This window comes from Apus apus, chromosome 8 (genome assembly GCF_020740795.1).
Source record: "Apus apus isolate bApuApu2 chromosome 8, bApuApu2.pri.cur, whole genome shotgun sequence".
NCBI lineage: Eukaryota > Metazoa > Chordata > Aves > Apodiformes > Apodidae > Apus > Apus apus.
In genome coordinates this window covers 21,755,903-21,783,697 of record NC_067289.1, presented here as the reverse complement: position 1 = coordinate 21,783,697, position 27,795 = coordinate 21,755,903, and the positions used below count along the sequence as shown (strand labels likewise).

The window sequence follows — 27,795 nt, the reverse complement described above, 5'->3', positions numbered from 1 at the left end:
CATTTTCTCTAACTAATGAGCACTTTGTAGGATTAAACGGCTTCACTGAGTTGCTCTTGGACCAAAAACAATCTGACAACTAGAAAGAAAGTGCTCTGTAGTTCCACATGTGTTTGAAATGTTATTACTGAGGGTGACATAATACATAAGTTAGCACTATCAGTGCTCTTTAATTACTTTTAATTGCAAAGACTTCTTTAGATTTAATATTTGCTGGAATCAAGTCAGATTGGTTTCCAAAATTGCAGAGCTCATTGAACTTCAATTTAGCCCACACGCTGCCTCTATTTCGACACTGATTTATGTGCTCTCTTCTTAACAAAGCACCTCATTAAACAAAATGCATTGCTCATGTTTTATCCAAGAGAACAAGTGAACTAACCAGCACATCTTCCTTCTTTCATACCTTCTACTTCTAGAGGAAGAAGGCTGCTGATACTGGTGCTTCCCATAAGAGTCCTGCAGTTACCAGGAGTGTGTGCACAGCAGTGAATGTGTGAGGCGAGTTAAAGGCTAAGTCAGAAATGTTTGGTCTTTTCCCAAAAACATCTAAATCTTCACCATTGCCAGATGCTCACATGCATTTAAAATATTATCTTATGGTGAAAAAGGTGTTAATTTGGGACTCTCTTATTTCAGAGGATGGATGATGGTTAGCATTGCCCATCAATATCCCAGGGGGCTCAACTGACTCTGGCTTTACAGCTGACAGCCTGGTCCATGAGAATGCATTACCCACTCAACACCACTTCTCTGTTTTCCTTTAGTGCCCACATGCCTTCATTTGAATCAGGCTTCAAATACCTTTCAAGCAGCACTCAGTGCCCCCACTGAACTCAGTGGGTGGCCGGGGGCTGTAGTTGAGAGCAGAATGTGGTGAGCGGTGCAGGCTGCCCGGGCCACCTCCACCAGCACGAGAACCCTCCGCTCTTGCTCCTTCTCTTTCGGATACGCCGAACAACGGCAGCACCCTTTGCTCTGTGCTCAAATGCTGGGGTGCTTCTGGCCATGGCCTCCAGGCAAAGTGGTCTGGCTAGCGGGTTCAGGCAGGCCAAGGCTAAGAAGAGGCCCCGGGCAGCGCCGCTCCCCTCCCCTGCGCCGACACCCCATTCATCGTTCGGTCTCCCGTCCGACCCAAGGTCACCTCGCCGCCTTTCTCAACGTCAGCACCAAGAGCACCCACTTTGATATTAAGCGCTAACTAGTCAACCTTGCATAGGCATGACCCACTGAGAAAAGATATCACTAACCTCATCTATAGCTTTCTTATAGCTCTGTGGGTAAAGGAAGAATAATCAGCATCAGAGGAAACAGATCGGGACGGGAAAAAGCCAGAGGAAGGGCAAGCAGGTTAGAAATAAAATTAGAATTGTTAGCTCAACGCTGTGGAGTGTAGAGAAAAAAAACAACATCAATAAAACATTAATACACATTAAAAAAGAGAAGCAGTGGAAATTCATTTTGTTGTTAGACCGACTCTGCAGTTTTAAAATATAAATATCAAGAGCATTAAACCAGGAGGAAACATTCAGATGAGATTTTGCTTCAAATAATAAAACGGGAGTGTACAGAGACCACCACCAGGTTTGGTTTTAAGCTGGGAAGGCTGTTGGGGCTTGTCACCCAGGCTTCCCGAGCAGAGCATCCCTCCGCAGGCTGCGGGGGACATGCAGCACGGAACACAATAATGTGCCATCGGCAGCGGCCGCACCCAAGCTAGCAAAGCCCTTAAGCATCTGCTTCCCGTGAAAACACAGGCTTAAGTCCTTTTTCCTAGACTTGGGTTCCTGATAAAAACTCATGCACTCTCTTACGCATTCATATCTCCCACGGGCTCTTGCTGTACCGCTGCTTTCCAGCCTCTCTGCTGGAGAAGCAATGGTACTAGCCTCTTTTTTGGGGTCCCCGCAGTTGTGCTACGGCACCAAAGGGAAACATGGCCAAGCCAGCTGGCAACATTCCCTCCGGAAATAATTTCAGACTCACAGCGGGTCGGCTCGGTCGTGTCACATCCCTGTTGTCTTCCTGCTTTACCTTGGCAGGCTCGTGGGAGAGCACAGGAGACCCTTCAGGCTTGGTGTTTCCTGGTGAAAAGCAAGCAGAGGGAGCGGGAATGGAAAGACCGCTGAAAGCCATCATGTCCTGCCACCTGGGATGGGTGGGCGCAGGGGCTTCACCATCGTTTTGCTTCTGTTGTCTGGAAAAACCCTCCTGCTCCTCTCGGCTTGACCATCACTGCAAAGAGTCTCCATCATTATGGCAATGGCAGCCACAATCCAGCCCAGCCTCCACCCCCTCTCGCAGGGTTACTGCCATTTTTTTTCTACTAAAGAAACAACTTCTCTTTGCAAAAGAGCAGAGCATGTGATAAATTTAAAGCTCTGCAGCACCTGACACTGCTGGGACATAATTTGCCACTGGATTCCTCATTAGTAAAAACAAAACCAAACCAAAGAGGACAATTGGTGATAAACTCCTTTTATTGACTACCTAGAGGAGTGATTATTTAAACAACAGACACGTCATCTTAGGGCCAAGTCATAAAAAATTCAAAGCATGGAGGCAGCAGCATTTGTTTTAATGCACTTCAGCCCTGGGGATTTATCCTGCAGGGCTGTGCCGGAAATGCAGATGTATGGGCTGTATGTGCTCCAGCAACTCCTACTGTGATTAAACAGGGGAATGGAATATCTTTAAGGGGGGCTTTTAGATGAGAGGAAACAATTCAGCCAGGAACATAAACCCAGTGTCAGCATGGCTGCCTGGTGAAAGCACTTTAGAGAGAGCTTTTTATGGGCTAATTCACTCCTCTGCTCCTGTCCCAGGCTTTGCACAAAGATGAAGCTTCAAAAAAATATCATATACCCACCGGAAGTGCAACACGCTCCCAAAGAAACCATCACAGAAGAAGTGAGCTTGGGTGGATGAAGACAGGAAGAAGGCTGGTATTTTTTTTGCGTACCCTGAAGCATACCCAACTCTTTCTGTACAAACTACTGGGCACTGTGATGCCAAGGGCAGGAGGCCATGGGCATCCAACATCAGCATCCAGGCAAACAGGAGTGTTGGCATCTCTGTTTGCAAGGTCACAGAAGTACATCAGAAACGATGAAGCATCTGAATTTTCAGATTTTTTTAGAAACATGTGAGATCACAGACCTCTTGTTCTTCCTGCTTATCAGCCAGGTCTCAGAAAGCACCCCTGCTGCTAAGGAACCTTCTCGAGGATCTCACCTCTGACTCTGTTGCGCTCGCTGGAGCCAGCCTGGGAGCCAGGCTGGGAGCCACCCTGGGAGCTGGGCTGGGAGCTGGGAGTGCTGGAGCTGGAGGAGCTGCCACTGCTAGTCCTCTGCAGTGGGCTCTCCACAATGGTCTCCGTCCTCCTCAGGTCTGGGTTGCTGCGGGAGCACAAAAAAGAAGGGTCTTGTCAGATGGTGCTCCAGGGCTTCAGATCCTTCCCACACTGACAGGGACTGTCAGAAGATGAGGAGATACCTCCTGTGCTGGAGAAGACCTTAGCCCTGTCTTCTACTCTGAAGCTAATGTGCCCTACTGGTATTCATGGGAGCTGACGTCTTTATGGAGGTGGACCACAACCATGATGAAAAATTGGCTAGAGCAGCTTTCCACTCCTATTTTGCCAAATTTGGCAAAATATAAAAGTTTCTTTGCTCAGAAGTCCCCTTCAGGCTGTACACGTGCATGCTGGAGTTACCTCAATTAACCACCAATATTCACCATAAAAGCAGGAATTTGCAACTCACTGTTAGACAGGAAAATAAATATTTCGTTGAAGAAAGGATCCCAAATTTGCAACAAGGCTGCAGATCACCTCCACCAGTTAATCACTCTTCCCCATTTCCATGGCTTCACTTAAGATACCCACTTATCTTCCTTGATTTCTTTCTCCCTTGTGAACATATATAAATCTAGAATAAAAAGCATCCTTGATTCACAAAGAGTGACTAATATCTCCCAGAGTATCAGATGCCTTTAGGAAATTAATTCTTACTTGACACTGAAGTGACATCAGAAGACATGCTCAGTGCAGAGTTATGCAATTTGATTTTACACAGCATTCCTGCTAAGTGATCTTATCATTCCAAGTCCCATTAAAAAGCATGGAAAATTTTCTCCATCAAGTCCAATTAGGACCCTGCACATGTAAAAATAATGTGGCAACAGTGCCACATGACACGATGCAGCCCTAGCTGGAGGGTGTGCATGGGGCAGTTGACAGAATGGCTTGGGCACTGCTTAGCAGGGCAATACAGACAATCACTGCCTAGTGTTATCTTGCATTGACACTGGTGGGTATTGAAATTATGGAATGGTTTGGATTGGAAAGGACCTTAAAGATCATCTAGATCCAACCACCCTGCACCAGCAGAGACACCTTCCACTAGGTTGCTCAGAGCCCCATCCAACCTGGCCTTGAACACTTCCAGGGATGGGGCCTCCAGATCTTCCCTGGGCAACCTGTGCCAGTGTCTCACTACCCTCATAGTGAAGAGTTTCTTCCTAATGTCTAAGGGAAAGGAAGGGAAAGAAGGGGGCAAGGAATAGGCTCAACTACATCCATTTCACAGATGCAGAAGCAAAGATGACTAAAGGGACCTGAGCAAGACAGTAACTTTCTGTGTGCAAAGAATTATTGCCTCATTTATTACAACAGGGTAACAAATAAACCAAAGTGTATTTTAATAATATTTACATTGATGTGTTGGAGGAATCAAGAATCAATAGGAGAGGTGGTTAAAAAGGAAAACTGAAGAAATGTCACATTACCGTGAGAACTGAAATATGAAATTACTTCACTGAATACTAAGTTTAATGGACATGGTGGCATCCTAATAATTTCCAGTTTCCATCAAACTGAAGGCCTCCAGTTCCTGCTGTACAGATGACGTGTCCTTAGCTAAATTAATTCATTAAATGTATTAGAATAAAATAATACTAATGTTTTCACCTGTGCTGACCAGGACTGGGACTGGGATGCTGATGGAATCACTGGGCAACCTTCAATGTGAATCCCACAGACTCCCATTATCCTTTTTACTTTCAATACTATCATTTACTGGGACCATGCAGTCCAATACCCCTTTGCATTTTACACTGCCCTTCAAGCAAAAGCTAATTAAAAGAACAACATTTTTGTTAACTTAAAATGCTTCAGCCTTGAGCAATAAGGAGGAACCCACCAGGATATGAAAGATTTTTGTCTAAGTTAAAAAAAAAAACCCAAACAACAAAAAATATTCCTCATCTTTCTGTTACCCCTGCCAGCAGCTCTAAGCTGCTGCCTGCATGTTTGCTGGTGCAGGGCTGGGGTACTGAGCTGGAAGGAAAGATGTACCCTGAAACTGGTGACTGCACATGGCTACGAACATCCCAGCCCTCACCTTTTGACCTCACTCTGAAAAGTCAAGAAACCAAAGGGCTCCATCCTGTAATGCTACATGGAACATTTGCTGACCCTGAGATTTGCCTGTCTGAGGTCTAGAGATCTGCCCATGATACTCTGGGAAACCAGAGACAAGCTCTCACATGACTAAGACATGTTTTTTCCATCCGGCTCTGAACAGCTTCTGTCAACTTCCCTGCCCAGGGACAGCTGTCACCTGGCAGAGATGGGATGGCTGCTGTGGTGCAGCATCCTACCCTGGGGTGGTGCAAACTTGCCCCACACACTGCCATGCTGGAGGGCTGGATCTGGCCAAGATAAAAGGCCCCAGTCCTAGGAAGCCAAAAGGAATTCAATCCTTAATCTACATCTAAGGAAGATCTCACTGAGCTGTATCAGTGTCTGTCCCCCTGGCACATTCCTCAGTCATTATCTGTGGAAAGCTGCTCTGACACACAGGCAATGTATGGTATGTATCACTGAGATCTCCCCACCAGCTTATATGGATCCCCTACATGCAAGAGGCAACGCAGGGAGAACCAGAACCTAATTCCACTAAAGGGTGTGCCCAAATTCCCATTTGACCCTAGAGCAGCAGATGCAGCATCCCCCTCCACACCCTGCAATGCCCAGGATCGTATTCAGCCCAGGGAGCAAAACCTCCAGCCATCCAAGCACTCACAGCCTTCAGTGTCAGGACAGAAAAACCTAACAAAGGCAGAAGTTCATCCCGCTGACGTGAGAAGCACTGCAACTCCTGTGTCATGGAACCCCAGCCCACCTTTGGGCTCCCTGGCTGGGCGATGCCAGGAGGAGCACAGGCAGCAGCACGCCAGGATCTCTCCTGCCCATGCCCCTCGGGTGTCCGTACCTTGCCCGAATGGGCTGGGAGCCCAGCCGGGGCCCCAGGGCGCTGCCGTTCCCGGGGGAGTTCTTCCTTGCCAGAGCAGGGGATATGGAAGTGGTTCGTTGAGGCACCTAGAAAAGAACAGAGACATTCCCAGTCACCCAGACCGGCCTGTTGCGTTGGGCAGCCCTTCACACATCTGGCAGGTCACCTCTCAGCACTGCCCCAGGACTTGATCTACAGCTGATTTCCCACTGAGAAAGATGCAGTATTTATGGCAATTACACAACAAGAAGCACTCAGCTTTTAGGAGGAAAGATCTGAGGCAGAAACAAGCTGCAAAGGTGCGGTCAGGGAAGCTCCTGGCAGAGGAGCCGCGAGCAGCACAGAGCAGCCCCACCGCCTGTTTTTAAAAAATCAATGTATGTACACACAAGTATGTACACATAAATAATTTAAATCCAGCAAAATGTTACTTTCCTGGGTTTGTGGGGTTGGGGTCAGGATTGTGTTTATCATGAATGAAACAGTAGGGTGTTATTTTGTGTGTTCAGGTGAAATTGGAATGTGTGTGTCCTTTGCAAAACTATGTTTGTTGATTGCTGTGCTAGTGCTGTTACTTGAACAAAAGCAAAGGGAAACAAAAGAGTAACCTGTGGTGAGAAGATTTAATTTTCCTTTCAGGTGGAGGTAAGTGGGTTTTTAAGGTATATGAAGAGGATTTGCCCTGTCTGTGAAGAGGATTACTCAGATGTAAAAGCCATAAACCAAATGCTCACGGCAGGGGGGTTGGGACTAGAAGATCTTTAAAATTGCTTCCAACCCAAGCCATTCTGTGATCCTATGAAAACCCAGAGAAGCAATTTCTAAGGTAAAATTCAGACTGAAGTGCATTTCATCAGCCAGGGTGTAGTTTTTAGCATCTCTAGTTCAGATATAACACATGCCAGCCCAGGTGTTGACCAGCGGACAAGCAGGAGAATTCATAGTGGAAAGACCCAGGCTGATCCACCTAACGTTGGTGCTAAAGCCTGTGACCTCTGCCAAAACCTCACTGCTGGCAGGATGGCTCCCTGCCAGCAGAAACCCAAAGCCAAGGCAGCCCCCAGTGGGTAACTCAGAGCCCTGCCTTGGCCAGAGCCCATCCCATGGGAGCACAGACATCGCACACGGCCGCAGGCACTGTGGTCTCACCCCTGGCAGCACAAGCTGACGTGGAGAGGCACAATGATACTCACCAACACCTTGCACCAGGTAACAGAGGCTAAGGGCTCAGCAGGATTAGCAAAAAAAAGGATTAGGTTGTTGTTTGGTTGGTTTTTTTTGAGAATAAACACACAGTTATGTTTGGCAAGATAAAAAATGTGGAGAGCAAGTGAGCTCTGTTCTGCGTCATCGCTAGCTGCTGCTCGTCTCATTAAAAAGTAATCTCCCCCCCGGGCAGGGTACTCTGCAGCTGGGGCTTGGGGATTTTTTTACCTTCCTCTGAAGCATCCAGCCATAAGGACTGGCAGAAACAAAACCCTGGACCACAGAGGCAGCCAGCCTTGCCTCACGAGGCAGTCCTTTCAATCCTGCTTACAAACACATCAAACCCACTTCAAGCAGTGAAGTGTGGTCAGACTCCTCGTGGGTGTTACAGCCAACGCGACGGCCTTAAGTGTGACCCAGCGGGGACCCCTTCCAGAGCTTGTGTTCCCTCAGCCAAGGGGGAAAATGCTACACAGTGCTGGAAAACAGCTTTTCTCCAAGCAGGTGCTGTGGTCTCACTGCATTGAGGAGATGCCTTTCTCAAAGGGCTCAAGGCAAAAGCCAACATTAAATTGCAAGGGGTTTTTCAAAACTGAGTTTAAACCAGGCAGCCACCTTCCTGCATCCCTTGAACTGCTCCAGGAGCTGTTGGCTTGCTTTTCCCCTTAGGCTGAGCACTGAAGTCTCCTCTTGCTTGGTGACAGCAGAAATAGAAACATCATTAACACATATAATGGATCACCATGGATCCCTTGCACAGGGAGGCTTACCTGGTAGCTGGTTATTTTGCTCTTTAAAAGGCAAGTCACTTACTTTGTTAATACGTAGAAAAACTGCCTCTCAATCAGGGACAAATACTGCCTGGTTGTCAGTAATCAATTTGTAATCATTTTTTCTCTGTAAAAATCCTCCCAGGCTGAGCACTGATTCACTGTAAGGGGAACTTTAACAGCCAAGTTATAATTCTTCCAAAATGAAGGTGTATAAACAATGTGATCGAAATACTGGCCCACAAGAGTCTTAATTAAAGAGGTTCTGGCAGATGCTGCCAAAATGTCAATGAGTGTATAAAGCTGCTGGAGCCCTTACAAGTCTTCCATCAAATATTGATTGCAACTGGAAGCACGGTACCGGACTAAAAAGGACTCATCTTATTGAGTATGACAAATTTTATGTTCCTATAATTCTATTTAAACAGAAGGTTGTTTTTCATCCTAGGGATAGGAGATATTAATTTATTTTGGCTTCCATCTAGGCCCGAGAACTTTCTCTGCTGGAGGGCAGCACTATTTTGCAGTGCTGCCTGTGCACCCAAGAGCATCTTGTACTAAACCTGCTCCAGGAAATGCAGCCCCCGGGCAGGCCAGTACCCACCGCAGAGCCACGGGGATGGGCTCAGTCCTGCCTGCTCTGCTTTGCTGGAGGTGCTGAGGGGATTCAGTTCTGGGATTGCCTCTTTGACGTGCTGAAAGTGAGGAGCGATAGTGTTACCTTTGGTGGAATGTCTTCCTCCTGCCGTAACCAAGAACTTCGGTCAAACTTTTCAATGCGAGGGGGCAGAGGAGGGTTTTCTGAGGTGGGGTCCGAGTTCTGCCTTGGCATCTCAGTGCGGTGAGAGGTCACCGTCAGAGCCTCCTGAAACCCAGCCAGTCCCTTTGCAGGCTGTTCATGCAGTGACTGAGACCCAGACAAGGAGCTTCCTTGGGATTTCACAGTGACCAGATGTGGAATCTAAGCACCAAGTCAAAACAGAACTATCAGTACAAAATGGAAAAAAAAGGAAAAAAAAAAAAAAGAGTACAAAAATATTTAAAAATTTGATAAAAAAAAAAATTTGATAAGCACTTTGGCTGCACTTAAAAAGCCCCCTCAGTTTGAGATCAGCACTGCCTTGGTTTCAGGAACTTCTGACTTACTTTGCTTCAACACCAAGAGCTTTTAAAAATTAACGCTGGCACAGCTCAGCCTTTGAAAAGCAGGCAATGTCATGATGTCATGCTTGAGTCCTGACCACTGCTGCCTGCCCACGGTGGCACCGACAGCCCAGGTCTGTTCTCTGGGCATCACCACCCTGGCCGGGCTGGGCTACTCCCTCCTGCCAGCTCCTGCCCCAGGCTCTGCCTGCCGCTGGCGCCTGCACCTCTACGGTCCTGCTAATGAGGTTTGGCATGGATTTGCCTTCTTAAAAATGAGGAGAAAAAAAAAAAAAAGGAAAAAAAAAAAAAAGAAGGAAACGATAATAAATAATAATAATAATAATAAAAAAATTATCGTCAGGAAGTCTGAGGCATAGATGGCTTAAAAAAATGTATCTTGAAGCATGAGTTTCTATAGGTCTAGGATGTCCCTATCTCATGGATCAGCCTTATAGATGTAAGGGTCATGAGTGAAAGGAATGCTGACATCTGTTTTGGGAGGTCTGAGACACTCACAAAGTGTGAGTCTGTGAAATCAGAGCTTCTTCCCAGGACCCCATGGAGTTGCACTTCTTCAATACAGCAGGGTGGTGACCTTAACCTGACATTTCTACACACGTCTACACAGACACACACAAGTGTTGTGTTTATGTGTACGCATGCACACATCTACATGGGTCTCTGGGTTTCAAACTACCTTTGTGCTACTATTTGATTGCTAAGCAAAAGTCTTTGTAGCTGCTGACAATATGGATCATCGAAAAAGGTCACTGAGAAATATCTGGTCAACCAGAGACATATATTTGCTCAGTCCCAATGGATATAGACTGTGTACATTGTGGGAAAAAGGAGCCGTATGCTTAAGGGCTTTCTTGCATGTGTTTTGTTTAAAGCTGGCACTGCTGCTGACCTACAGGTGCACCCAAGACACGTGGGTGGTACTTAGTTGGCACACTTTCCCACAGAAAGCCCACATGGTCATGGAGCAAAGGCTTTGCATGTCCTTCTGAAATCCCTGCTGGAGCACTTCCCGGGGCAGGACCAGAGCACCCACACTAGGTGCATAACTTCCAGTGGCAGGGTATTTACAGGGCTCAGGGCTGGGAGGAATTTTTAGGATGGTCGTGGTGATCTATGCCCTCTCCAGATGTGTTTGTGACTGATGTCAACTCAATGGAAAACCAAAACAAAACCTTGAATTAAAGCAGCAAAGAAAGCAAAACCTCTTTCTGATGATCCTCAGCATCAAAGCGTCCCAGGTCTTTTGTACCAGGCGCTGTGGTTTTTTGAGTCCTGCACATAAACCAGACCCAAAGAGGAATAGAGCAACTGCCACACTGGACCAATCCAGCAGTTCCTCCTGGTCCTCCAGCTTGTTTCTGGCAGTAACCAGTACGTGATGCTTCAGAGGAAGGTATAAACCAGCGTGATGTTTCTAACACATGGAGGTGACAAGAGGAATCCACTCATGAATGTAGATGTTGCTCTTACTCACGAATACACCTAAAGCTGAGAAACCAGGGAGCAAGACACTATTTCCCTTTAACTCACTCATTTTCTCATTACCTTACCAGCACCCCCAGCGTCCTGGCTCTGGTAGCTGAGCCTGCTGGGGGGAGCACCATTACCTGTGGGTCCACAGGCCGGAGCAGGGGTGGGGTCCGGGCTGGCTGCACACCACTGATGCTGAAAGACTCGGAGCGAGGAGGCAGGTTGGGGTCAGAAATCCTATTGGCCACCTTGTGGGGCATGGCCGGCGAGCTCTGCCGGTTGAGCCGGGAGCGCTCCTCCACCTGCGGCGAGACGGGGAGAGTGGGCAACCGCCCCTGGAAATGCCACGTGGTTTTATGCATGTATAGGAAGCTCCTTTTCTCTTTAGGTGTATCATATATATTGTATGATCATGGAATCCCAAGTTACCCAGCAGATTGTGCAATACATGCATTTTAAAGACAATGAAAGGCCTACTAGTATTTATGTGCGTACTTCATTTCTGAATATGAAATGGAAAAATAAAGGCAACATGCCTCAGAGAGGTGTTTCTAGGAGATGGCTCCTGAGAAGCTCTTGCATCTTCTCAAAGGTATCTTTAAACAACAGGAGCCTTTTCCTTCACTACTACAAAAGCCATGAGGAGTGCTTTTGTTTGATCTGAACAAAAGAATTAACATGGCAGCCAGAAAATGGCTGGCTTTGATTTAGATTAAGTGAGACTGGCACCTTGTCATGCAAGGAAGACAAAAAAACTACTATTAGTAGTGGAGAAATAACCCCAAAGCCCACAGGCTTCTGCTACCCTTGATGGAAGAAGAGCAGTTTCAGCTAACCCAGGCATATGTGCAACCCCAGCACTCCTGCAGTTACACTGTACATACTGATATTCATGCAGAGTATGCTCTGCAGAACTGTTGATACCTTGAGATGTGTATTTTCATTTATGTATTACTAATGTGTTAAATACCCTTAGAATGACTTGATTCCACCTCGTGCAATGTCAAGTTGAACAGCAATGTTTAAAACAGGTTTGCTTGGAAAGAACCACAGCTCTTCTTTAAGTAAACAAATACTCATTAAATCAACGCACCGTTGTATTAATACAAATTAATCTCTTCCTTCTTTCAGATACTGAGCAGGAGTCAAGAGTAAAATTCAGGCAGATCTGTCTTATGGACTCACTCATAAAGGACCATTTGGGCCACTGCTGTGCCCCAAGAGGTTGTCACAACTTTCCCAGGTGCTGCCCACTGGCTAGAAGAGCTTGCGCTGAACTTGGTTCAGTGATGCCCATGGAAGTGGGCACAAGGATGGGAAGGAGAGCAGAGCAGGAAGAAGAACCCCCTCTGGACAAGGGAGGAGCAGCATGGGTGCTGGGTCACAGACCCAGGCTGGTACATCTCCTGATCAGCCAAGCCTTGGCACGAACAACTGCAGGCAGAGATGCTGCCGCCGCCGCCGAGTCCTCCGGCTGTTTGCTGGCGCTCTCCGGCACGCTGCCAAGCTGTAATGTGCAGCTAATTATGGAGGACTTCAAAGCTTGCTTGGAGGAGAAGGCAGGAGAGTGATGAAACAGGGATGTCTGGGAAGGAGAAAGGGGCTTGGTTTCCCACTGCTAGCAACTCCTCGCTAGCATCCTGTTGCATCAGCACAGCACAAGATGCTCTCGGGACTCTCCACCTGTACTTGATGGAGCCTTATTGACTCCACCATTAGGCAGAGAGGGGAGAAAAAGCAGCAGAACCCTGCAGGAATTCATCATCACTGTGGTTCAAGCCATCTCAAATTGTACTCAAGATTCCCCTCAAACAGGAAACTTCTGTGCAGATCCCAGTGGAAGGCTGCTAATGTTTTAACACATCACTTCAAAGCGAGAGAAGGATAAAAGCCACAGGGACTGAAGGAGGAGCTGACATGTGCATTGGTTCCTGTGATGCACAGCTGAGCCCCCATGAAGCTCTGAGATGCAGGAAAGCACTGCAGGGCCCACCCACCGTGTGGAAAACATCTTATTAAAGCTGTCCCCTCCTTTATGCATGGTCACGTATGGCACATACCTGCCCAAACCTACCCTTCAGCTGACCAAGCTGCTTTGTCACTGAGAAGTTAGCCCTGGCTATCTGCATCACTTGGGTTAGCAAATACTGGTCTGCAAGAGTCAGAAATGGAGAGCTGTTGATTACAGTATTACTGCTTAGAGTGCTAATGCCACCTCCCTGGCTGGATCATCAGAGGGTCCCAACATGATGTCTGAAAAGGCCCAGCTATTCTCTCATTATAAGGAGAGATGTGCCTGCGTAAACAAGGCAGGTCTGGGACAGCACCCAAGCTGTATCCCAAGCTAAATTCCAGTGGATGATCCTTCACTCAGAAGAAGATGCACAGAAAGGACAGCAGATGGGGACGTGCATCCATTTATGTTGGTGGGACTATGTGATCAGACTGTTGGGTCTAGCATAAAAAAGAAGATAAATAGCTGACAGTGCTCTGGGGAAGCCATGAAAGATGCAGTACAGCCTGTTTCCTGACCCAGAGCTTTGCCTTCATCACCAGTCCCTCACCAGGGGGACACAACCGCAAAGTGAGGGGACACAGCCTCACCTTTATGCTTTACCCCATGTCTGCAGGGCCTTGGAGTCACCACGTGCAGACAAATAAGGTGGGAAAACAAGTGAATAAAGGAGAGGTATGAAAGGCAGAGAGGGGCACGGCCTGAGGACAATTCAGCTGTGGTGACCAAGCTCCTAAGAGAGAAGAGACCAGAGAGCATAAAACAAGCACGGGTTATCACACAAAATCCTTGGGAAATATCCCAACAAGCTCTGCAGAGTCTCCAGAAATTGCAGGCTGAGCATCAGACTTGTCTTTTCCTTGTTCCCACAGGAAAACTCAGTATTTCAGTTAAATTAGCATGCACGGGTTGGGTATGGAAATTGATAAACTACAGCAAGAACCATGGCAGGCTGATTAAGTAAGTCTTGAGCAAGTCTATCTGTGTAGCCAGCAAGGCTGGTGCTTCAATTTGTGCAGTGAAGTAGCTGAACTGTGCTAAAAGTGGGACTATGCAGTAGATAAAGCAGGGAGGGGATGGAGGCAAGAGGAGTTTTGGGAAGTTCCCAAAGGTGTTGTGTCAAGGCAGTACATCAAACTACTGCTCCCGAGAGCAGAAAGATGCCACAGTCACACCTTTGAACGCTCCATTAGAAACCAGACAGAGTGACACAGGTAAAGAATAAATGGTTTGGCAAGCTAATTGGTGGATGCTGGAGGTGTTTCCCAACAACAGCAAACCTCACCTTCCCTATGGTTTCAGTAAAGGGTTTGAAGCCACATTCTGCTGCTCTTGTTCACACTCTATAGTTCCCAGCATCCTGCTTCCAGTAACGGTATCAAAAAAAGATACCTCCCCACAGAACCTTTGTATTTGAAATGGAAACTAAATCCAGCACTTTTCTCCTTCACCCCAGATAAAGAGTAAGATTCCTTTTTATATATCTCTGTTACAGTTTTGAAGACAGTGCCAGAGGTATTTTAGAAAAAATTCAGAGGATTTACTTAGAAATACAGTTTACTCCCTTCTTCCTGACTGCTGCCTACTCTCAGCACCTCTGCAGATGGATGAGAGACCCAGTTCTGCAGAAAGCAGCAGGGCACCCCATAGGTGGAAGTCTCTCCTATCAGAGGAGGCTTAGAGGCACATCTGGAAGGTCTCATCTGCAGACTCACTTACCCAACCTCTTCTTGGAATGGAAAGGCTGGAGAATGATGCTGAAAATCCATGAAAATATGTTTTGTGGTGCAATACCACCAGGAGTCCAAAGACTGAATCAGAAGGGAACGAAGGAGAAACCCAAGGGAGTATAAAGAAATGAAAATAAGTTTTTGACACTCACATCTACCTATGTGATGGTTCAGAAAGGTGAAGAACTACTTGTATTATTGGCCTTTGCTGAGCACTGGACATCTGAATGAATTTCTTGAACACGAGATACTTGCAGGTCTTGTGGATGAAGCTGAGGGATGTCAAGAGGAAAAGCCAGGAGACAGCTACATGTTGGATGCACAACACATCTCTGCCAGGACTAACAGGTGCCAGACACTTGGCAGCAGAGCAGTCGTCCAACTTAGTAGGAAGAACAGGTGAGTGATTAAAAGAACTTTCTGCCCAAACGTAGGATTACAAAATCAAACCAACTAAACACAAAGAACTTCAGAAAAATTAATGGCAAGAGTGGTGCCATCACAAAAATTAAGTAGAAAGAGTTTGCACATGATCCTGAAACTGCACTGCAGGCAATGAATGCCTTCATCTGCTCAGCCAGGCAAGAATTAATATTCAAGATCTCAATTGTTAAAGCTGTTCTCTCTTTTTTGCTGGAGAGAAAAATAAAATTGATAGCATGGCTTGTCTTTGTGGAAAAACATGAAAGAAGAGCAACCCCAAGAGATACAGCCCTGATCAAAGGAGGAAAAGCTGTCTGATCTGTGTTTGACTATGGGGAACTGAACTAGTGCCCAGCAAGGAACCTGGCTACAGCCATCTTCTTTATTCACCCCTGACCCCAAGCAGACTTGTGGACATGCCAGGAAGGGGCAACAGGAACTCCAAGCACGTCCACATGTGCTCAGCTATAAGAACCATCCTCCTCTTTGCTTACCCTCATGGAAAAACCTCCATCATCTACTGTCTTTGCTTGCACAAATGTACATGCTGATGCACACACACGTTGCCTCGAACTGGGAGTGTTTCCAGCACAGCTACTGGCATCTGCTGGAGGCCTGTTTGTATTTCAGACCAAACCACGTGCCCAGCCCTGCAGATGCAGCCAAGCATCATCCTGCTCCTCACTCTTGCCTACCTCCTTGGCCCACGCTGGTTTCTCGCTGGCATTTATCCCTTCTTTGTAATGGTAGAGGGGTTTCTTCTCTGCCGGCCTCTGGTCCTGCCGCTGCTGCTGCTGCTGCTGCTGCAGGGACACCAGGTAGTCCCGCTCCTGCTGGAGCTGCCTCTGCAGCCTCTCCGCCTGCCGCTGCTCCTCCAGCTGCTTGCGCTTATACTCCTGACCCAGAAGAAACCAAAGTGACACAGGGGCCCTGGAAATGTAGGACTGCAAACTGCACATTTATTGGTTTGGGTGGAAAACGGGGCCTGAGTCTCTGAACGGCTGTTTTCTGGCAAAGCTCCTTGATTTGAAAGACTCTGGGGGCAGAGCTGTAAAGCATCTTGGAGGAAAGACAGGTGGGGGGACAGAACCAGGACATGCAGGGCTGTGGCCTCTGGGCTGGCACTTTGCTGCTGGTGAACTGCCCTGTCTGCTGGATCAGGGGGAGCTAGAGCTGCCTGGACAGGGAAACACTGAGACACCCCCAGGGGCTCAGACACCCTCTTGGGAGCTACCACTGACTTTGCCCACATTGTTCTGGATGGGAAGAGCAACGTGTCAATTTGATGAGGTGCCACACACCACCAGCCAACTGAAGCCAGGTCCTCTGTAGGACCAATTCATTGTTGGTGGGAATGGGCACACAGCTGAGCCAGCTGTACGATCTTTCTGAATCCCTATGGGTCTATGAGATTTAGTGAGTAAATAATTTTGAAAAGGTCTTTTTAAAAGACAAGGGCTTGTGTGAGGGTTTTTCTCCTCCCTAAATAAAATTACTAGCAAGAGAGAAAAAGAACAATCCCTGCAGATTAAGAGAAAATGCAGTGAGAGTAACAGCTACCAGCATTAAAAAAGGGCAACTCAAAATTAAATTAAATTTTAAAAAAGGACATCTAGAAGGAAAACAGAGCTAGGGGGAATATACAGTGTTCCTGTGAGGAAATTAAAACCGAAAGTCTTCACTTGGAGTATGGAAACCCACGTGGGGTTTGCCGGGTGCAGACATGCGACAGCTCGGCCCCGCTCCAGCATGCTGCAAACAGCCTTCAGCAGCAAAGCGGGCTGCCCTGCTCAGGAAGGCACGAGGCGTGCACCCCAGGGGAGCAGCCTGAGGCAGGGAATCGAGGCATGCTGGTGGCCACAGTGTCCCCTGAACCTCAGCACGGTGGGAGGCACTGGGGGGACATGGGCGCACACGGGCACATGCGGACGCGACACGGGCAGAAAGCGGCAAGCGTGGCTGGGGCCTCCCATTTACCAGAAGTAGAGCTTGCTCCTGCAACAACTGCTGCTGCAGGATCTCTAACTGTCTCTGCTCCTCCTCTAACTGTCGCCTGATGTATTCCTGGAGGCATGGGCAGCAAGAATCAAAGGAAAAAGAGAGAGAAGGTAAAAGAAACAGTCTTTCCCAAGAGGACGGGGAATGAGGTGGGCACCCCCATCCATCCCAGCTGAGAGCTGACACCGATTCATCAGCCTGGGCACCCTCCACCCCTGCCCAAAGAGCCTGGAGTGTCCACCACTGTACTGGGAACTCAGAGGGTAAAGAGTAAAAAGGGGAAAATGGCAAACGTTTATTGGGACCACCACAAAACCCCACTTTGGGAACCAGTGGGTGGCAAAAACCTGCATCAAGTGATTCTACAACTGCAGGCCAGCAAGTGCATCCACACAGAAATAAATGACGGCAGTGGAAAGTGACACACGCAGCGTTAACAATTAAGCAATTTGCTTTCAAGTGGCAAAAAATGAAAGTGTTTAGGAGAAGGACCTCTCTCTGATGAGCAGAAGAGGAATTGCCCTGCTCCTGCTGGGTTACCTGCTCGTGCTCGGCACGTCGCCGCTCCTCCTCCCGCCGCATCTGCTCCTCATAGTGCCGCCGCTGCTCCCGCTCCTGCTGCTTCCGCAGCTCCTTCTCCCGCCTCTGTTGCTGTGGGGGGCAGGAGGCACAGGTCAGCACCACCACTCCTGTCGCCAGAAGCTCAAAGTCCTTTTTTGCATTATTTTTGGGGAGCCACCTTACCCAGAGACCTGCAATGCTCCCATCCGCCCAAGGAGATGCCTTGCCAGCTGGCAGGTCCATATAGGGTGGCAGAGGGGCTTGTTGATCTCACCTCATCCTCACCAGCTCCCATGCCTGGCACTGGTTAAGGAGAACCCACAGCATCCTTCAAACCAGTGCCAGATCACACAGGCAATCCTGTTTCTTCTCCCACCTGCCAGTGAAGCCCCATGCATGGTCCCCACATCCCACCATACCTGACTGGTGGGTTAATCAGGTTCCAGACGCAGGGAGTGCTCACCTGGGAGCCACATGAACCCATCATTTATAGGCAACTCATATCTCAGCACCAAATTCACCCATGAGGATGAAGTAGAGTGCTGGGGGTGCTACTGCTTGCTGAGAGAGGAATACGTCCCTCTTAATGTTTGCTGAGATCACAAGCTAATACAGAAGATCCAAAGTTCAAGGGTTTTTCACTTTCAAAAGACAAAATGAGCTTCCCTTGCTGTCCTCAGGCCAGCCCAGCCCCTTCCCTCCTGGGTCACATCCCTTCTGCTCAGCATTTTGGGGTGATGGGCACCCAGGTGACGGCTGCAGGCCCCACAGCCCCTGCTTTGAACCCAACATCCCTCCTCCAACTACCCAAATCACCCCTCTCCCTCATCAGGGGCTTGCGGCAAGTTGCAGCAGTGCTCTCATGGAAGCAGAGGGGCTGCAGGCTGCCCCCCATCGCAGCACCCCCCGCCACATGGGCAGAGGGCACTCAAATGCCAATATTGGCTACTGGGGCTCTGCAGCCTGCCCTAGCTCCATCCCTGCTGGGTGCAGCAACATGCCTGCAGTGCTAACAGGGAGGCAGCTGGCTGAAGCAGAAACCTGCTCCCTTTTTTCTCCCTCTTTTTCCTTTCATTTTTCTTTGGCCGGTGCCGACACAGAGCGCTGAGCTGACAGCAGTGGGCAGGCAGGCTCCGGGGGGGCTGGCAGTGCCAGGCGTTCCCTGCGTCACGTGGAGGGCTGGAGCTGGCAGCCCATCATGGCAGCTCTGCACAAGGAGCTGGCTGAGCTCTCTGGAGACAAAGATGCTTTGAACTGCTGCTCTGCAGGGAACCTGCACTGTGTGCACTGATGGATCTGAAGTCTATATTGATCGATGGATTGATATCTAGATAGGTATGTTCTATCTAGATATCTGTATATCCCTATTATAGGTATCTATGGAGAAATGATAGAAATATTATAAATATATTATATAGATCTATCTCTTAATACAATAATCTACCTAATACAATAGAAACACCTCTAACATATGTATTTATAATAAATATCTAATAGATAGCCCTCTTCTCTTAGATAAATACCTGTTACAGATATTATCATTCTATTCTTACCTGTTCTATATTCTACTCTGTATTTTATTATGTATTGTTGTGTATCTCTCTGTATATCTTTCTAGAGATAGATGTCTATAGATATCTTGATAGATGCCTATAAAGATAGATACATTTATAGATAGATATTTTAACAAACATTTAAAGACACCCTCACATTTCAATACAGGGAGGAGCCATTGCCTGTCTTGCTGGCTCCCTCCTCATCCACTGGGAACATCCACAGCCACCCTGCTCAGGGGTCTGCTGCTTTCCCCCAGCTCAGTGTTGGAGCTGCAGCACAGCTTTACTGCCACCTAAAGCCATGATTATCAGTGCTGTTCCACTTGCCTCAGGACAGTAAAACTGCATCCCACCTGAAACAACCTGCCAGCTCCAGGCTCCGGCATGTCTCACCGCTGGTGGTGGTCCCTGCTCCCCGTGCGCTCAGGAGCACGGATCTTTTGCTAAAGGGTTGAATACATGTTACTCTGAGCTTCCAGTCACAGCGTGCATCACACTGGGTTTGGGGGGGGGGTTTAAAGTTTTAACATTTTTGGGTTCCGTATGATTTTTGCTTTGTTGGGTTTTTTTGGCGTTTTTTTTAGTTAAATTAGCATGCTGCTGAATAAAGCACATAATGCTTGTGTAGGCTTGGCTGGCAGGAGGCAAGGTCCTGAATGCCACAGCTATTTCTTAAACAAAAATCACCTGATTGGGCTTTATTTTCAATCCTGCAGGCGAACAAAGACAAACCACTCCAAGGAGGGAGACAAAAGCATTCTTCCCAGGGATGAAGCAGCTCACCACCATCCCTCCCAGACACCATGCACCCAGCAGCCCTAGCAAGCTTGTCCTGCCCCTGGTCTCTCTCCTGGAGAGCAACATCTAACCACCAACCTCCTCCACACTGAAAAGCCTATTTAACCCCAGGAGCTGGGAACTGAGCCTCCTAAGCAGAGTCTTATAAGCCAGGTCTGATACTCTTCTGGATATTTAAAGGACCTCTGCACCCTGCCACAGCCAGGCTCTCCGTGCTAAGGCTGCGAGCAGGATGTCTATACATTTATGGAGGCCAAGAGCACAGCACTTCCCTCCAGCTCAGCAGCGTTTTTGTCAGGTCGCGTTACTAGCGAGTCATTTGCCAGGGTCTCATCAGGAGCCCCTTCAGCTCCAGGCAGCCCCGAGCCTCTGCAGGGCAGGGCTGCTGCAGCTGGCAAACATCTGGAAGGGACCTGGCCCTGCAGTAACGACCCCATCTCCCTGCCACTTCTGCTCACACCAGTGGGGTGGGGACCCTGTTTAAAGTAGGGATTAAGATTAGCTGAGAACTGCATGTGGAAAGTGCATGTAGAAAAAAAGAGAGAATCCAAGATCTCTCTTTATTTCCCTTCTCTCTCTTGTGTTTTTTGCCCTCTCTCTCCCACTCTGAACACACGCTTCCCATGTTTTTCCAAGCTCAAAACTACTATGTGTATTTACACTATCCAGATCTATTATTCATGCAAGGCAAGAATGCCAATTAATTAGGACTGCATTTATATAACTGTAGGTAAAGCTGTATGTAGCTGCTTGTAAGCCAGGATGGGATCTTATCTGCACTGCACTAGAAATGACAGGTTTTAAATATTGATGAGGGAAGACACACAAAGGCGAAACCTCTGCTGGGAAGGCCCTTGGAGACCTGGCATGAAACAAGGACTTCAAAGGAGCAAGCTCACTTCACTAGATCAGATGGGTTCAGGACTACAAGTGATCACTGAGCTGGAGCTGCCCTCTGACCCCAGTGAGCTCGGAGAGGCACCAACACTTGCAAGAAGAGGCTCCTGGAAACCTTGGCTGCTGCTCCCAAACACAAGCATAAGCCAGCAAAGACGTGGAAGGGGAATTCCAAGTGACAAATGAGAACAAATATTCTAGGTGGTTGCATTGTTGTGACAGGCTCATTTATCTGAGCCACGAGGGAAAAGAGAGACTGCGGCGGGAACATCATATTTTCCTGACACACCAAGCACTGGAGCACAGAGAGGTGTTTCCCACTGGTAGAGAAACTGGGTCAGAACTTCCCACCATGGCAAACAGGGATCTGATCAGCTTCAAACCATCACAAGAGCTTTTAGTCAAGGTCATCATGAAGGGATGCTCCATGCAGGAAAGGGCTTGTGCTTCAGAAACTCTGAGTTCTACACACTTTCTAACCAAAGAAAAGGTAGAGAGAAGTAAGGCTTAGCACATACCTGTGCTACAGGAGCTGCTGCAATACAGCTCTCCTTGGAAATAGGTAAGGGATACTGCCAGGAGCACAGCAATGCCATGTACCCTATTACTGCAAGAAGGCTGTTGCTTTAATGAAAATGTTCCTACAAGCTATGTGACACCTGCATATACAGACAAAAATAACAACCACCATTTTAGCTACCCTAAGTTTATCTGTAATTAATTGCTGGAATTTTTTTGCATTACATTGGAAGAGCTTCAAGTAGACAGTCTTCTGCTGTTTAAGATAAAAAAAGGAGCCGCAACATGTTCCCCTGAACGACCAGCACTGAATGAAACCTCACATGCAAAGGGCAATACAGTTAGCTTTGCCTTCTCTGCTCCCTGTAAAGATCTGACCTTCGTTTTATACCTAGAAAGGAAAAAAATCCACAAGATGGCAGAAAAATGAGGCTATGTAAACGCCTCCCTGACTACATCTGCCCACTGCTGCCAAGGTCTGCACAGAGATTTGTCTTGCAGGATCCCTAATGCTCCTGACAGGGAGATGTGTTATTCCTACAGCTCAGCTGGAGCTTTGGTGGTTAAACTAGTGCAGCAAGGCTCATTCTGTGCCAGCAACAAATGGAGTGCTTATTAGGGAACTATATATATCTAATATATGTATATACAGGGAAAAATAATATGTATATTCAAGCCTATTCATCCTTCTGCATTTCACAAGTATTTCCCTTGGTGCTATTTGATCTATTGGTATTTAATTCTCTAATTTTGGCTTCTTTTGCAGTTAGTTCTAGCGCACCTTTTGAATGCATGAGACCAACTTTCTGTAGGAGGGGAAACAAAGCTGCAACTGTCTTCTCATGAAGGCCCTGGTTTCAAAGCTAGTGTGGGGATTTTTACTTCCACTGCAATTAAAGACAGCTGCAAATCTAAGTCTCTCCAGCAGCCTTGAAGAAGATTCAGCCTTAAAGAAGGAAATCAGTCAGCTGTTGAAAAAGGAGACTCAAGTGTCTGACAGATGCAAGGAGATATGCTAAGGAGGGGAGCAGATCTTACAGGCAGTATGAGGGGCATCAGGAGACCACCAGCAGACTTCCTCACTTGACTTTTGATATAAGGATTTGGTGCTATTGCAGGAACAATTTTAGGAGACCGTGGATTTCCCCAAAAATGCCCAAAAATGAAAAGTACTTCATGAGAGGTTCAAAGATCCTTGTTTAGAAAGATAAAGATGACAGAAAAAATGGGATTCCTTCATTATGAGCCCTGCTGGGTGAGGGAACAGAAATGGTGGGACCTTTGTTCCAGAAGTATTCAAAAACAATATTGGAAAACTACAAGAAAATCTGCTGAAGGTCTGTTCTGACAGAGGAACGGACCAGTTATCCCACTGACAGCCTCTCTGCAGCTCTTTTACTGTGTGTCTCCAGTACAAATGAACTCCAGAAACTTTTGAGCTTGGCATCCTCCAAAGTCAAACCTTTTGGTGCTGCAGTGGGGCCCAGCCAGTGCGCTCGCCCAGCCTGGCCACCTTCACGGCGTCTTGTTCTGAGTCACAGCTCTTTCTATAAACACAGTAATATGCCTGGCAGTGCTAAACAGGCTGACTTAGGAGCCCCAAAACCACCAGCTCCAAGTGTTTATTTGTCCCGGATGCTCTATTGGGTTTTAAAGGTCAAATTTATTTTGAAAATCCAGTAATCTGAGCCTTCCACTGGTCTCCCCTCCCAGAGATCTGCTGGTACAGTACTGCCTGTTGCAGGCACACCCCTTCTTAGTCAGACCATAAAGAAGAAACCATGTTCCCATTAACCAAGCTAAATCTGGAGCCAAGAGTCAGCAACCGAAGTTAGTGCAAATCTAAAAATAGTGGGGCAGTCTGGGGGTACAAAGCCATTCCCATGCAGAGGCAGCATCCCTCCCCAGGGTGGATCCTGAAACTCCTTCAGGAGCAGGAAGCTCAAGGGGAGGATGCTTAAAGCTGCTTGTGCAGCTCCTCTAGCCAGCTCCCCACAGCAGCAAGGAAACTTTGTTTGCTAATCTCTTCCCCCTGTTGTTTTTCTGGTTTTCCTACAGCAGCCCATGGCAGATACAAGACACCTTGCAGCTGGCTGTGCTGAGGAGTGTCCCTCCTAACCACTGCAATTCCAACAGGTTTGTACCTCTTCAAGGACTCTTGCTCTAATGCTCACCATAGCAACTCAGCTACGTTTCTTCCTCACCGTGTGAACAGTGCCTAACAGAGAAGAAGCTCATCTTACTCCATGGCTGGAGATGGAGGTGAGGCTAAACCCAGCCAAGTGGACCTGAGAAGATGGCTACTAGGGAAGATGCTGGGGCCACCACACTGCCAGTGTGCAGCTGTCTGCTCTGTTCTAATCCTGGAAAACCCACAGGGCTGATCATGCTGGTGGACCCATGCTGGGCAGGGCAGAGGATGCCTCTTCCTTCCCGGTTCTTTTTATATAGCAGGAGAGTGAAAATGCCTCTGACAGCTTTGCTCCAGTGGTCTCTTCCTTTCAATGTAGGTCTGAAAACTGCAAGACAGCTGGGAAGAAGGCAATGGGTGAAGAGCCCAGGGGGTGTGTTAGAGCCACCAGAAGCAGAGGCATTGATTTTAAATCCTGGCTACAGTGGCATTAGCTTTTAATGATTTGGGGGAAAGGATGGGGGAATCAGCAGAGCCCAGGGGGGCTGCGCTCATCTCTTCCCCGCAAGGCAGCACCTCCACAGCTCAGGGCAGAGCTTGTCAGCTTAGCAAGGGGATTAGTCCTCCATTCAAAACCTGCCTGGGAAGTGGTGAAGAGAGAGAAAAATTTTCTTCTATGTGAAGAGAACACATTAATACAGCAGCAAAGCATTGTATTCATTACAGGATTGCAGCTAATCTGGTGTCTCCTTTTATTCTGCTGTTGTTCTGCTCCTGTACTGCTTGCAGCAAGCAGACTGGGACAAAGGCAGAGTCAGGCTTCCTTACAACATTCCTCAGATCTGCTGGGGCAGGGGATTTCAGGGTGCACCTACATGCAAACCCCATCCTCTCCCAAAGCAGCCTGCCAGCTTTGGGAAGGGTGTGGGACACAGCAAAGCCTGACCTCCGGTGTATTGAACGCACGATGCTCTGTGCTCTGACAACACCAGAGACCTACATAATTACCAGACTGAAAAAATGCTTTGCCTGGGATTTGCCTGTGTTAGTTTTTACCCTGGAGGGGCTCAGAGGACCACCTCGAAGAGGGTACATATCATCACCATCATCATCACCAACCCTGAGCTGCCTGAAATTCCTTCCTGTCTGCACCCCTGGCCTGGGGCACTAGACAGCCCAGGGAGAATCAGGTTAAACATAACAGACACTCTGGCTCTTGCAAATTAAGGGGACTGCTGTTCTAATAGCCCATTTATTCCAAGTCCTTTTTTCAGACATATCAGTGAACTCTTCAGAAAACTAATTTAATTATCTCTAACATATGAACTCTTCCATCAGACCCTGGGGATGAGGTCAGTGCAAGGCAATGGGTGCTTTTGTGCAAAGCCCTGTCAAAAACCCAAGAGCAGGGGAAAAGCCCCCTCATTTTATGGTGGACTTCTGCAATCCAAGAACCAGGAGCCAAATCAAAAGCAAGTGCTTCCTACAGAGAATGCAGCCAGGCTGTGCAGCTCAGGGACACCCAAAGTCACCCAGTCAAATACTGCAGCTGGATTTTAAATGGGGTGGATAATTTTATGACCGATTGCATTTGTAGCTGGTATGTTAAGACAAGGGTAATGAAATCTTATGCCTGGGGGCACATATGGACCATTGCACAAGTCAGGCAGGCATCTGCCCCTCCCCTGCAAGAGAAATTGGCAGGGACTGTAAGGACTGAAGTTGAAATTAAGGATTAGAGGGGACACAAGTGGCACGTGGATTTGAGGAAAGGGCAAATGGAGCTTTTCAACTTCTTCTCAACAGTAACAGTCCATAGCAGCAAATAATGATAATGAACTTGACAAATGCCTGGACCAGTAAAAGTTTTGTCCACCTTGACTGAATACAGCTGTCACCCCAATAATGGGCTAGCTCTGCTCAGTAGTTCCAAGGGATCCTTTTAAGTTTGGTATTTCAAGGGTTTATTTATAGTGAACCAGCCCTATTACCTTCACAGGAGTTGGCAACTCTTACTGTGCTGAGGAGCATGGCTGGAGGCAGATATGCAAGAAGGATGAGCAGTGGGGTTTGTCCAGTGTAGCAGAACATTTACCAACTAGAGAGCGTAGGACACCATCTTCTTAAACCAGGCTGAGAACAGTCACTTGGGACCTGCTACCAGAAACCCCTCCGTTCTGCCCAACACCAGCCTTTGCCAGTCCATTGCTTGGCTCCAGCCAGTTACCTCCTCCAGCCTTCTCCTCTGCTCCTTCTGCTCCTCGATCCGCTTCTGCCGCTCGGCCAGCAACTGCCGCTTGTGCTCCTCGTTCTCCCGCTGCTGCTGCTCCAGCTGCTGCCTGCGCAGCGCCTCCGACCGCTCCTTGTTGGCCAGCTGCAGCCGCAGGAAATCCCGCCTCAGGGTCGACTCCCCGGGCAGGTTTAGGATGGAGCTGCAGAGGAGAAAGGCATCAGAGAAGATCTTCTCCCACATCCTGAAACCTTCTGCCAATCTCGCGTGATTTTCCGCTATGGCCCCTTTTCCTTTCATCCCGCAGCATTCCAACACCTGACAGAGCTTGGGCATTGGAGGATGGAGGGGTGAGGGGACCACAAAGTGGGGGACCACACAGACCTACTTCTTCATGGCTCATCAGTAATTTATTTGCTAAAGGTTTCCTATACATTAAGTTTCTAACCCAAGCCTCTTGTGCTGCAGTGGCACACACTATATTTAGCTGTTCACAAAGCACATTTAGCATGAATCATTGCCAGCTATTAAAATACATTATCTCTGTGAAATAATGGAATAACCTGATACTAATTACTCTGAAAAATGTCACCAAAGAAAGTTCCAGCCCTACCGTGCCTGTAGCAGCACCAGGGAGGTTTCATGGTGAAAAGTTACATGGCAAGAGGGAGCTACACTTGGACATAAAGAACCCTATTTTAAAGAGTCTTCTTTAATTTCACCTCACATTTTTTCCACACCTCAATACCCCCATTCCCATGACAGCACCACACCACACTGCAGATCCCACAGGTGATGGGGTACCTGATCTTCTTGCCTGGCTTTTGGCTAAGATGATTTGCAACATCAGCTTATCCCCACGCACCATTAGCAGAGAGAATATACTCTCTTCTGCCGGGAAGGGCACTCAGTGCTCAGCCTGTCCTGTTCCCATTTCTAGCCCATATCAGCCAGTAATCCAAGCTGACTTGATACAGTTAGAGAGATATGAGTGCAGAAATGCAATGCTGATTCCTACCTGGGCTCTCCGGAGTCATTTTCCTCCTCCTCCTCTTCACTTCCACTGTACTCGTATTCTGTCTCATCTAGGAACAGAATTGCTCATTAGTGCCTTTTGCTGGACTCATTTATTTTGCCAGTGGTTGAAAACCCCAGAGCTCTGAAGGCAGAAGAGACAACTCTCTTTTCCATGTATGGCCAAGAATAAGCATCATTATTTCTTTGTATTTTCTGTATTTATAGGGGGCTGCAAGGCCAGGGAAGCACAGGTGGTCTCCCTGGGTGCTGGCACCTCACACACCTGCACTGGCAGGGAGGAGGGCTGCAGTTCTGGCCAGAGCACCATGGGCAGCCCCAACAACCACAGGCACTCAATGCACAGATGAGGGGTGTCCATAAAACACAAATTTATCCCCATACAGCAACAAGGTTCTTGAAAGTGAGGTGCACCATAAGCTATTGAAGCCACAGGCACTGGAAGATGAGATTTCACTATTGTTCTGAAGGCACAGACTCTTCTCTCTCTAAACATACACTCTTCCTATGCAAATCCATGTATTTTCCAGGCAATGAAGACACCTACATAAGAGCCCAACTGCAATGCTGTGCTACATACTGTAATTTCTATTGGGATATCATCTTTATCAGAAGAAGGGAATGATAGCAAAAGAAAGGTTTGCATTTCTCCAATTACTCTCCATCTCTAGGGTCCAACCCTCATTTGCCAGACTAAACACATTTAATACTTCACTGGGATCCCATTTTGTTGTTTTGATTGTAGTGAAATCTATTACAAGGGGCTGGAAGGTACACATGAAAAATTAATACGGCTACCAGTAAGAAGAGAAATAGCGACATATTAATTTGCTGGATTCTACAAATGAGCTTTCAAATTAAAATTCAGTTCACAAGCAGCTGAATGTTTTAACAAGTTTCTTTGGCTATCTGATCTTCCTCTCAGAGTACTTTGATAGGGAGAGTTCACTGGAAAGATTCAGTTTAATAGGTTATTCCTAGTCAATGGAATTGC

The 27,795-nt window shown here is 47.6% G+C and overlaps 1 protein-coding gene across 5 annotated transcripts in view; it reads right to left on the bottom strand.

The window, feature by feature from the left end:
- Positions 1-27,795, bottom strand: part of TNIK (TRAF2 and NCK interacting kinase) — a 150,909-nt gene that overhangs the window by 19,999 nt on the left and 103,115 nt on the right. The window contains exons 11-21 of one of the 5 annotated variants that reach the window (XM_051625896.1): positions 26,785-26,851; positions 25,764-25,968; positions 17,615-17,725; positions 17,054-17,140; positions 15,772-15,972; positions 11,047-11,211; positions 8,994-9,233; positions 6,276-6,382; positions 3,235-3,398; positions 1,987-2,084; positions 1,251-1,274 (exon numbers count right to left, since the gene is read on the bottom strand). In XM_051625896.1, coding sequence (XP_051481856.1) covers positions 1,251-1,274; positions 1,987-2,084; positions 3,235-3,398; positions 6,276-6,382; positions 8,994-9,233; positions 11,047-11,211; positions 15,772-15,972; positions 17,054-17,140; positions 17,615-17,725; positions 25,764-25,968; positions 26,785-26,851 — 1,469 coding nt within the window. The remainder of the gene's footprint in view (positions 1-1,250; positions 1,275-1,986; positions 2,085-3,234; positions 3,399-6,275; positions 6,383-8,993; positions 9,234-11,046; positions 11,212-15,771; positions 15,973-17,053; positions 17,141-17,614; positions 17,726-25,763; positions 25,969-26,784; positions 26,852-27,795) is intronic. The other 4 variants (XM_051625897.1, XM_051625898.1, XM_051625900.1 and 1 more) reach the window with 4 other exon arrangements.